We start from the raw sequence: 12003 nt of genomic DNA on the forward strand, positions 1-12003 counted from the left end.
ACCCCAGAGAAATCTCATGACAGATTTATAATACAAAATTCTTTCTTAGTTATTGTGAAAGTACAACAACAATTCAGACCAGATGAGGTCAAAAAGATAATTGGACTGGGGCAACAGGTGGAACATAAAAGAAGTAATTTTTAGGAGATTATTATTTGAATTTATTTGGGGGTTACACTAATGCATTGTATGCAAGTTTTGCCTACAGATTGTGACTTTTGTATGAATTGGACAAGGTTATTGTCAGTAAATGTGTGGTTTTCAGATAGGGGCCTTTTTTGCATGGTGTTTGTAGAAATTTGGGGAAAAGAATATCAAAATGTTATAATCAGCAGAGGTACAATTTTGAATTCAAAATAAGAGGCACTGAACCAAAACAAGTTATCTTGAAAAATCCTCAGGGATGAAATTAACATTTGTTTGGTCCCTTTCACGTTTGTTTGGAACCTGTCAAATTGTAAACCTATGATTGTGAGATATTGGGCCATTTAGCTGCATTGTGAAAAGTGAGTCCCATACATGTAAGTTGAATGTAGTATGGGACTGAATAGTATCAAGTTATTGGCAAATATTAATGCCACCTTTTTAAAGGCATCTTCAAAATATGGTGTTTGGTGCAACTAACAGTGGCAGTTGCTGTCTTGCCGTAGATTAAAGATTAAATCTGTATTTATTTATAAAGTTTTTAACCTTAATTCCGTCTTTTCTGTTTTAATACTGTGCCATATTCAGTTGTTTCTTTTCATATGGTACTCAGTATTGTACTATTTTCATCATTATTCTTAACTTTTTCATTGATTATTTCCACTTCAAATTGTTTTTTTATGGGGAAGAGTTACAAGGCATTTTGAATTAAAAAAAAAAAGACTTGTTGAAAAAACAACCAAACATACAAACACCCTAACAAACCACCGACCCCCCCAAAAAAACAAAACACAGTTCAAAAGACAGTCTAGAGTTTCAACTGCATATTTGTAAAAAAAAAAAAAAAAAAGACAAAGATGAAAACAGAAATTCTCCCCTGTATAGAATAATGAACAGCCAGATATTTTTTAATCACCAAAAATAAATGTCAATTGTCAAGAACGTTACAAAGCTAACTGCACTGAAGCGCTGATAACCTTTGAACGAGCGGCGCGTTACATGGAGCAATTTGGACACGCAGCAGAATGACAATTAAGATAAGAACGCCAGACGACGCCTCATTTATGGACTGGACACGATTTCTTATGAGTCATCTGAGCCTTTCAATGAGGGTAAAGTTGTTAAAATTGAGTTCAGCTCGACAGACATTGGAGGAAAATATACTCCAGGTACCCAACAACATCAGTCATTGGTTAATTATTGAAAAGCAAGTGGATTTTTGAAATCAATGCAAAGGAAATTTCTTTCACACTGTACAACAAAGCAGCTGCCAACAGGTATAAAATTTTTGTTCATGACCAGGAGTTTAAAGAAAGGTCTTAAAAATATCAGGAGATTCTGCAAGTCTCTCACTTTTTTGGGGTGGATCATATGCATAATTTATTAATAGGCCTACATGTAGTTGCAAAATGATTAGAAATAGCCTATGATTCACCATTATACAATGTAACAAATTTCGTGGCAAAATGAGAACTTCTAATAAAAAAAGATACAAAGCAAAGAATTTAAGAACAGGTCAAATAGGATTCAACTTTATGGCTGCCTGTCATTTGTGACAGTGTCTTTGTACATGTACATGTATTCAGACAAGTCACATGTACATGTATGTTTGAAGTTCAACTAAACTTATATTGTTACTGAACCCACATCTGTTATTAATTAGCTCTGTTCTTATCCGTCAATCTAGAAACAGAGGTTTTGCATAATTTGTTTATGTATGACTGTATCAGACAATTTTAACCCAAAGAAAATTTATCAATTTTTTTTTTAAGAAAAAAAAAATGTTTACATTTCTGTTTCAAAGTGTTCCCAAAATTTCTGAAAGTTTTAAGAGATTCCTATAATTTTGCCAAATTTTACTCCATTCTTGACAAGCAACAATTTCTAGGTCTTTTTAACTCTAGCGGGATGCGGCTGTAGCCATTTTGCTGGAGGAAAACGATACAGATACAGACAGCTTTTGGTGGCAAACACAAGACTTGAGTAGATGTAGATTAAGGACTCTGATGTATCGCAAAATAGAGAGATTATGGACGTTTTAGTGTACTGCTGCCACATGCCCACACAGGGGTGCATTCCTCAGCAAAGACACTTTGAGTTGTTATACATTCAGACAAAATTGATTGTATGTACTTTATACAATATGCATGAAAAATGTGTAGGCTCCCTGTTCAAAACACACTGAATCTCATGGTTCATAGAGCACCATCTACTGTTTCTTGCAGTGGTTTAAATCCGTGTTGACTACTGGTCGGGACTGGAAAAAATGCTGGAAAGATCCAGAAACTTCCAAAGACATTGCAAAATTTGAAAGCAGGAGGCAGGGGGAGGGGTAGGGGGCTGGACACAAGTTGAAGATACGTTGCACTGTTCATAATAGAATCTTGTAAGAAAACATGTGTACATACAAGCATATGCACACTTTTCAACCAAAGGCAGTTTTACTGTTATCATTAAAGTAACTTTAATTCATGGGTAGCTTGGATGTTCCTCTTGTTTTTATTCTCAATTTTTACCACAAGTAGAAATTGTTTTTATTCAGCACGAAAAAATGGGAGGATCTATCGCATGGCCCATCCCCTCTGGTCAAAAAGTAAGGTGGAGGATAGATCCACCATATCCCCCCCCCCCCCAGGATTTACATGTACGCCTGTGGCTCCTGCAACTGAGTCCCTTAGCTGCAGCAGTTCCAAGTATAACTCAAAAGTTCAAAACTTTACACAGTCTCTCTTCCCATGGAAGTTTTAGAAATACTTGACCTAAATTTTGGGCTTACCTCATTGTCTTCGTTAGCGGCTCGTAGTTTGACCACCGTAGCCTCTCTGGACTGTTCCATCTGTTGGTTGGTGAGATCGCGATCTGCCATCGTGCGATGCAGTTTCTCTATCTCTTCTTCTTTCTCCCGGATTTGCAGCTTGAGATCGTCCACTTGCCCAAGATTTTTCTGTGGAATGAAACAAGACAAGGCAAGCCTAGTAAAGCTGGTCCTAGAACACACACAATTCTATTCAATTTATTCACATGGCAATTCACTGGAAGCTCCTTTTCATACTTCTTGTGTACAATGGGCCAAATTTAGCCCGTTCATTGGAATTACGGGGTCATCCTATAGGACAGCACTGCCCGGCTCACATAATAATATAATACTGGAGTCTTATATAGCGCACGTATCTACCAACAATTAGGTACTCAAGGCGCTAGTAATTATGTCTATTTTAAAAGACAGGTCAATGAAGTTTATTAGAAATGTGAGACCCATTATGTAGCACCTTATAAGGGTTTACAAGGTGCTGCGGCGCATATTGCAGCCACTGCCAGAAAACACCGGGGCAAACCCCTTCTCTTAGCGATAAGTGTTACTGGGTTCTTTAACGTGCATTACACAACACACGGGATCTACAGCTTTATGTCCCATCTGAAGGACGAAGCAATAATGGTAAAGTGCCTTGCTCAAGAGCACAAGCACCATGTTCCCCGTCAGGATTCGAACCCATGTACCATGGCACACGAGTCGAACAACTTAACCATTGGACCACAGCACCCCACAAGTGACAGTGAGTCGGGGAGTGAGTCCATCAGTCAGTCAGTCAAACACAAAGAGGGCGCTAGGCTGGCCCCTCAGGGCTTAGCAAAAACACATGGGCTGTTTCAAATGCTAGGAAGTCAATGGTATTGTAACAAATTTAGTTGGGAGAGAATTTCACTGGACAATGGATGGACCCTAAGTTTGCCAAAGATTTTACTGGAAACAAAAAATGGGGATTTTTCAAATGCTGAGAATTCATTAATTTAGTGGGGAGGGTGGCACATTGGATGGACTATTATGAATAAGATTAGCAAAAATGCAACAATGGGAAAAACTGAAAAATATGCAATTCGTGCTATACTAGGGTTGACCATTCAAACTGCAGTTGTACGTGTGTTGGTATAAGCAGTTCGACTGATGAACGTACCATTGTTAATGAATGAAAATTTATTCAAGATGGAAACAGAATCTAGTTTCTTGGAGCCTTGATTTGATTACCTTGGCTGTTTCAGCATTATTCTTGTATTTCATGACTTCCAGGTTCTTGACATCAATCTGCTTGTACAGCCTCGTCATCTGATCCTCTTTCTCTTCAATTTCTAAGAAGAAAAAAGAAAAGACAGCATGAATTATGCTTTAAATGGTATTCACAAATACCTCATATAGTTTATCCATTCCCATTGGTCGAGAGCCTGTCACGTGGCCGGTCTTAAACGGATGAAAAAGACATGGCTAGCTGGTCTTAAACACTTTTCCAGTGTCACATGAAATTTGGACTCCTATGAAATCCAGTGCCTTTTACCGTTTTATTGGTTGAACGTTCACAATCTTCACGTAGGCATATATCAATGACACTTGAAAGATCTACATTTTCAAAACTTGTACAGGCCACAAATTTGACATCAAGATTTGAGGCATCTTTGAAAGTGCCACTTCTGATTTTTCCTCCAAAATCCAATGGAATATTAAAAGGTTATTTAAATTACTTCCCGTACGTGCAAGTACTGGGACCCATTCTTATAATCTTTTGCTTCATTTGGGCCCCTTTACAGACTCGTTTTGTATTAAATGTATAAGTTCTTTATGGTCATTTTCATCCAAGATTATGTAGAAAAATACACTAATAAAATAAAATAAAATTTGACGTCAGAAACTATTCACCACGCAATTTGCATGAAATTTAATACAAATTCGCAAAGCAAGTTCCCTTTGTGACAGCACATCATTTGTGTGACATCATGTGTTTGCTTTACCAATGAGAACAAATCAGCGTTAAGGCTGTGTCTAAAGCATACAGTTTAGGCTACTCGTTTGTGTTTTTTTCCCCAGTGCCACACTCCTATAGCCCTAGACAGAAACTTCAAATTAGCTGGGTTTTTATACACTGAAAGTTATCTGCCACAACAGCAAACATTGTCGATCGATTGAGCACAGCTTGTCTGATGTGCCAATGTTTTGAACGTTAGCAAATATTTACAACATGCATCACAAATTTTCACAAGTCAAATCACAAGTCGGGTCACGAGTAACAGGGGATGTCAAAGGAATGCCTATTTCATTTTTATTAGCTTGTCACATGAATTGAGTCTGGATGGCTTGTGATTGAGTTACGACGAATTGTGATTGACTTATGACAACTTAGGATTGACTTGTGATCCATCGTTACTGTGAGATCTAACCTGTCTGTGCTCCCATCAGCTTCTCCGTTAGGTTCATAATGTCATCCTTGGCTTGCATCAGGGCCTTCTCCAACTTCTTCTTGCTCCTAGAGTGAAAACGAAAACCAACAAACAGATATCAAACAAATGCAACATGGTTTGGAAGAAGCATCGCTGGTCCTGAGGTGCTGGCTAATTTGACGACTCCCAACGCAAAATGAACTCTGTTGTATTTATTTGATGACACTTCACACAATTTAACGTTGACTTCAAAGCTCGGTGGCCGAGTGGTAACACATCTGTACCAGTAGGCAGAAGGTTCAGGGTTCGAGCCCCACGTGAGTAAGATTGTGAATTTTTTTCTTGCAAGCTAACAGACAACGCTGAGTAGAGCATTTACAAACTTCAGGCATGTAACTCCCAAGTTGAAGTTGTTTTTAGGAAAAACAAGGAAATTCCAAACCACACAAGACTTTGTACAGTGTTTTTCAATTTGTAATGGCATTCATGAGAAGTAAAAAAAGAGGAAATCAGCAGATCCGAGGAAAAGTTGTATGTCTGAAACTTTCGTCGGAGAAGGGCAAAACCTAATTTTGAATCTACATCTCCCTAATGTAAAAATGCTATCATAACAGTGATGGGAGTGGTACCTGTTGCTATATGTTTATCAGATTGCAACCTGCCAGCTTATCCTGGTTGAGTGGTTGTGCACTAGTAAGCAGGACGTTGTGGGTTCGAGCCCCACTCGAGAAAGCCTGTGATTTTTTTCGTAAGCCTTCAGTCAACACCAAGTATACAGTGTTTACGACATTCCGTCAAAAGTCAATATTGATTTCTTGATGGAAAATTCCATCGTAATAGTGGCGGGGAAGGTTAGCGAGATTCAGAGAAGCAGAACTTACTTGGATGCGGCCTTGCCTCCGTGTAGCTTCTCCACGATGTTGAACATATCGTGGCCGATATCGTTCAGCCTCTGAGCAGCGCTGGCGGCAGTGTCCAACGCTTCTTGGACTCTGCTGGAGATCTCGTCCATTTCATTCTCGTTGGCTGGTTTGTGTATTAACTCTTCCTCTTCAATGGTGTTGATATACGCAGAAAAGAACTGGGAAACAGACGTATTGTGGAGAATGAAAAAAGATGGCAAAGCAAATCTAGTCTAGACACTGTTGAAATATTTTGACTTTAGTATGTAATGACACATTAGTCAGAATAAAATTACTTGTGTGTACTTTGTGCCATATACAGGGCGAGTCAAAAAAAGCGAAACCCAAATGTCGGGACCATTGTTTTAGTGAAGTTGTGCATGTAGCCCTTTCAAAATCTAGGATACGAAAGCCCAATACATCTATAGGCTTTCTTTTAGTACTAGAATCATTCAAATCACTTAAGTACTTTTCAAGTTACAGAATTTTAAACACAACCACCGTTTTAATGTTCTGTCCACGGATCACAAGAAGGTCAGTGTTCTTTCAGCGAAACGAAAACGAATCACATAGGGATGAGTGTGAATTGCTTTTGATTTGCTGAAGGAACGCACACCTTTTTTGTGATCCGAGGACAGAACTTTAAAATGTTGGTTGTGTTTAAAATTCCGTAACTTATTCTTGTACTAAAAGATTATGAATTGGGCTTTCATATTCTAGATTTTCAAAGTGCTACATGCCAAAATTTCACTAAAACAATAGTCCCGACATTTGGGTTTCGCTTTTTTTTACTCACCCTGTACATGAATCAGTTCGTGGAACAATGTGTTCCTCCAAATGGAGCTCTCGGAAATAGTCATAAAGCGCCCTCTATTGTTCACACACACAGTCCATAGAATTGTAATGGCACACAACAACCAATGCAATTTTAAGTTTTGCTGTGTTTGCTTTATCTTTAAATCATTTAGATTGGTTATTTCTGCACAAGGTTGAACAAAACCTCTACGTGAGACCTCAAATTCAGCTTGGGGAATACTCGGGACCTCACCTTTGTTACAGGGAAATTTTGAAGAATTTGTTGTTTAAATGGTGACTTGTATAAATGGCCGGTAATTGTCGAACAGGTTACAGTGACGGGACACCTTGAACCCCAAAATATGTGGAATTTCTTTGTTCCTAAGAATTGTGGCAAAATGTCTGAAATTTGTTACAAAATGTCTGAAATTTGAACTAAAGATGTTTTACTTCAGGGATGCCTTTGAATTAGTAGTAATGTGTGAATTTCAGACATTTCTTTTCCCAACAAGAATTTTCAGTTATTTTAGAGGGTTTAAGGAGAGGTCTATACTTACATCATTAATCTGAGACAGCAGTTTGAGTCTCTGTCCAGACTTGCTCTCATAACCCACGATGAAGATGGTCACCTCCTGTTGGTATTTCCTCTTCTGTATCGTATCCTTGATGATCTTCTCAAGCTCGATCTACCAAAGAAAATGGAGAACGATTGTAACAAATATGGAAAATGAGAAAATAGCACCTTTTCTAACTCAGATAAGATTTGAAGGTTTAAAGGGTGAAGTGAGCAAAAAGAGCAAGTTTGCAGTTTCACTATGTGATTGTGGAATCTCACACAAGTAATTTGTCACATGGTGCAACTCGAAACTTACTCTTACTATCTTAACTCAATGGACCTATCCTAACAATTAATTATGGGCGTTACTTTCTACTTAAAAACTGTATGGTGCCTTGAAAATGTCTTACTTTTTTTTTGCAGCTTCAAATTAATGGTTGCCACCTTGTGACAATTCAGCTGTACTGCCGGTTGAACACTTTATCAGACTTTTCTTTTATTTTTGGAGTATTTTCTGTTACCTTTTGGATCTTTTTATTGTTTTTGATTCCTTTATGATTATCTCATCATACTGCACTATTACCCTACAATTTGAAGGTCAAACAAATTGTTTTCACACATCTGAATTTCACTTAGTTGCATAAATCCTTCATCAAAATCTTGTTACACATTCGGTTGAAATACTTTCACCCATTTGTCTCTGTACCTCCCCAAAGGACCTTGCATGTTACTTCTTATAACACCCTAACTGCCCTTGTACTCTTATAGTTTTATTGATTCTTTCAAGGAGTAAATATACTGCAGTATAATGTAAAACAAGTGTTAATGGGAAAATTAAAGCAAACTTTTAAAGCTATATTTAAGCTCTAAGTTCACCGGTGTTGTTTTTTGGATCCAAATAACTGTCATAATTTTGGATCTCAACACTACAGATTTTTTTCCCCAAAGTGAGAAAATTCTTGTTGTCAAAGACTTCGATCTTTCAAAATACACAGTTCTTACCAAATCAGGGACAAAGAAGGCAGCTTTGTTGTCACTCATCAGCTTCTCGTCTAGTTCAAATGCTGCCATAGCCTGTCAAAACAAACACACAGACTAATTGCTTATTAATCTGCATCTGCCAGCTTCCAAACCAATATCTCCTGTGTCTCACAGTAACTTGTGATCTTCTAAGTTTGTTCTTTAGTCTCTACGGTGAGAGTTGTCAATTTCAGCACCAGGCTAAACTTCACCTGCTACAGGCAACATAAGGACAAAACATTTTATAAAAGGCCCTCTGTAATATTATCTGTTTTAATACAATCCTTGAAATGCATCTTTTTGGTCCAATCTTACTGTATTTTAATTTTCACGCTCATTTTCAAGGGCGTTCTGGTGCCTTATGTTAATGCGAACTTTCCATATTCATGACAAAAACTGTAATGCCATTCAAGGCAGAAACCTCAGTGTTACAGCCGCTTCAACATCACAAGTTGCCAGAAATTTGGGTGTTTTTGCTGTTGCAAATTTTCTGTTTTTGGTGGTTCATTGTTGTTTCATAACACGACAAAGTCAATCACCAAAACCTTATGCGAAAATGTTTTAAATGAGCAAAATTTTGGGTTCCCAATTTAAACAGAAAGGTGTGTCTAAAGTGACATCACAGTACCAGCACCCTCTGTTGTTTGGAAAAGCATAAAACGTTTCAACTATTGCACTTTACAATTTTTTTTATTCAAATAGGGATGTCATAGTTTTCATACATTTCATAGACCCTTAATAGCTTGCAATCATCCAAGCTTTGTCCTACCTGCTCAACTCTGGTTGTGATCTTCTCTAGCTGTTCCTTAGTCTCTTCCACGCGCCGTTCAGATCGGGCCTTCAGGTTCTTCTCAATGACCACCTGCGCAGGGGCATCCCCACGGTCCATGACAGAGGTAACGGAGCCCCACCGTGAGGCACCCCCGGCCCCCTCTCTGCTAGGGCTGATGTCACTGTTGTTATCCACCACCTCCATTATGATGCTTGCGGGGGATAACTTTAAACTGAAATAGTAAAAAAAAAATTGAATATCATCAGTAGGCATAATATCACTGATTATCAATATCAGGGCATTGTTTAGCAGCAAAAATCTAAGAATTTGCTGACAACCGATGTATGTAACAAATAACGTTAAATAAGGATGAATAATTTTGCAAACAGTTTTAGAAATAGGCCTAGGCCTAGCTTGTTTAGGTTTAGATTAGATAGGCTAGTCCGAGTAACCTAACTAGGACTATATGAATCACCTTTTTTAACATTTGGATAAGGCCGGGCGACCATGTCCAAATGTTAAGAAAGGTGTTTCGTAGAGTCCTAGTTACACTAAGATTACGCCTAGTCTAGAACTTGAATTTAGAAAAGGAATTAAATTTTCCTTGGTTGCTTGCAGATGGTCCGAAACATTTTCATGATTTTTGAGTTTGATCTTGCGCATTATTTTGATAATTTTTTATTAGGCAGTGGATATTTTGCCGGAGACGGCAAACCTTTAGTAAACGTTAGTTTGCCGGATATGCACTGAACATGCGCAGTTACTGTTTTTTTGTACTTAATCATTTTCCGGTGACAAATTTTAGTCTGGCTCCATGCCAATATTATCGTTGTAACCTCGTATTCACAAGATGGGATTCAGACCATTTTATAATTTCGGACTTTAGGCCTATTTCCCTTTTTAAAAAAATCCTCCAGAGCCACAAATCTGAAAAAGAAAATGTAATATTCTGCAATAAAATGTTTGAGACATGTTAAAATAATAAAAGAAGAATATTCTTATTTATTTGGGGATGGGGAAAAAAAATTAAAATGTGGCGGCGATCGGGACCGAACCAGAGTCATCCCGCTCTCTAGAGCTCAGCTTTTGCTTAACCACTACACCAAACGTGCTACACAAAATTTGGTGGGAATTTAATACATCTTATAATTATATAGAGTACAGCGCCCTCTTATATATCTTATAAAGAGTACAGCGCCCTCTGTTGATATGGATTGCCGCTGGCAAACCTTTAGTAAACGTTAGTTTGCCGTCATTACCTCCGGCAAAATATCCACTATCTTTTTATTATTTTAAGTCACACCAACATTCACTGCGCGCTGCGCATGTGATGGAAGAACCAGGCGAACCAGAGCAAAAATCTCAGAGTCTGGGTCATGGTGAAATAAACACTGCGGGAGTTGCAATGCCAATGGGCATGATGGGGCAACTAGAAAAGTAGAATTGGGGCGAAGTGACCGACACAGCATTAAAAACATCAAACGGAATTAGCCAACCGACTGATGATAGTACCGTCTTTTAAGTTAATTATATCATTCGATAAACCACTTTCAAGTCAAAGTGCAGTATCAGTAATTACCCAACGTCATTCTTGATCGAAAACCACAGAAAACAGCAACTTTACATCCCAAACAGTTGATGTTTACCACCGGTATTTATCACTGCATTGGCGCACTGGCGGCGGCCATTTTGTTACTTCCTAATTGATTGATCACGTGACCACTGGTTGCTAAGTACTCAATCGTAGTCCGCTGAATTATGAAAAGAGTTGACAAACCCCCGATTAGCTGCCATCGATCTGTTGTTACTAAATGTAGGTTCAGGTGACATCGGAAGAGTATATGTGGTTTTTGGACGAAAATCAATATTTTCTTGCACTCAAATGACAACGATGACCACCGAGTTAACAAGGGGCTGGGTGGGGCCTGCCCGCTCGGCGGGCCCGGCGCGCGTGATAAAAATTAAAACCGCCCACAAATGGCAAGTTCACAACAGTCAACACCGTCGTCGAAAAAGCCTTTTTCGAACTTACATGTAGGTGCCTACAAATACTTTGTGACAGAGAATAGCCACACCACCATTGACAAGTTTTTGTTTTTAACTGAGCTGGTTGACTCTCCTGCAAAGCATGGGCGGATCTAGCTTTCAGGAAACCGGGGGGGGGGGGGACCACGAACGGGGGTGCGCCTATACTACGGGTCCAGAGCATGCCCCCAGAAAATTTCTTAAGCATTCTAAGGCAATTCGAGAATAAGGTCAGGAACTTTAGCATTCCAGTTATTAATTTCACATCTCGTTTTGTCGGTAAAAGCGTTTGCCCTTTCCTAGAAAAAAAAGGCAGTGCTCCGCGGCGCTAATCTAGTCTAGGTTTGCATCGTATCATTATTTAATTGAGTAGTTATTGCGGTTTCATAATTGCTGCGCATGGTGTTTTTGATGACTTTGGAGTAGAAACCTGTACTGCGTGGGTTGAAGTTCGTTTTCAGTTTCATTTTCTCGGCTGTTGCTTACGGGGTTTACTACACTTGTAGTTATACCCGGATTGGGATGTGACGTCACGGAAGGAAACCTTTCAGACAACAGAAAATAGATCTGTGAAGTTCCTGAGG

At 38.7% G+C, this 12003-nt stretch overlaps 1 protein-coding gene across 12 annotated transcripts in view; it reads right to left on the reverse strand.

Annotated features, from left to right (window-relative positions):
* The window catches only part of LOC119729507 (CAP-Gly domain-containing linker protein 1-like), a 44559-nt gene extending 33491 nt beyond the window's left edge, over positions 1-11068 (reverse strand). For all 12 annotated transcript variants that reach the window (XM_038202087.1, XM_038202089.1, XM_038202098.1 and 9 more), the window contains exons 1-8: positions 10974-11068; positions 9392-9626; positions 8605-8676; positions 7604-7732; positions 6231-6430; positions 5350-5435; positions 4169-4269; positions 2921-3088 (exon numbers count right to left, since the gene is read on the reverse strand). In XM_038202087.1, coding sequence (XP_038058015.1) covers positions 2921-3088; positions 4169-4269; positions 5350-5435; positions 6231-6430; positions 7604-7732; positions 8605-8676; positions 9392-9598 — 963 coding nt within the window. In that variant the 5' untranslated portion in view covers positions 9599-9626; positions 10974-11068. The remainder of the gene's footprint in view (positions 1-2920; positions 3089-4168; positions 4270-5349; positions 5436-6230; positions 6431-7603; positions 7733-8604; positions 8677-9391; positions 9627-10973) is intronic.
* Positions 11069-12003: the final 935 nt, after the last annotated feature.

This window comes from Patiria miniata, unplaced genomic scaffold, assembly GCF_015706575.1.
Source record: "Patiria miniata isolate m_02_andy unplaced genomic scaffold, ASM1570657v1 HiC_scaffold_21, whole genome shotgun sequence".
Lineage (NCBI taxonomy): Eukaryota > Metazoa > Echinodermata > Asteroidea > Valvatida > Asterinidae > Patiria > Patiria miniata.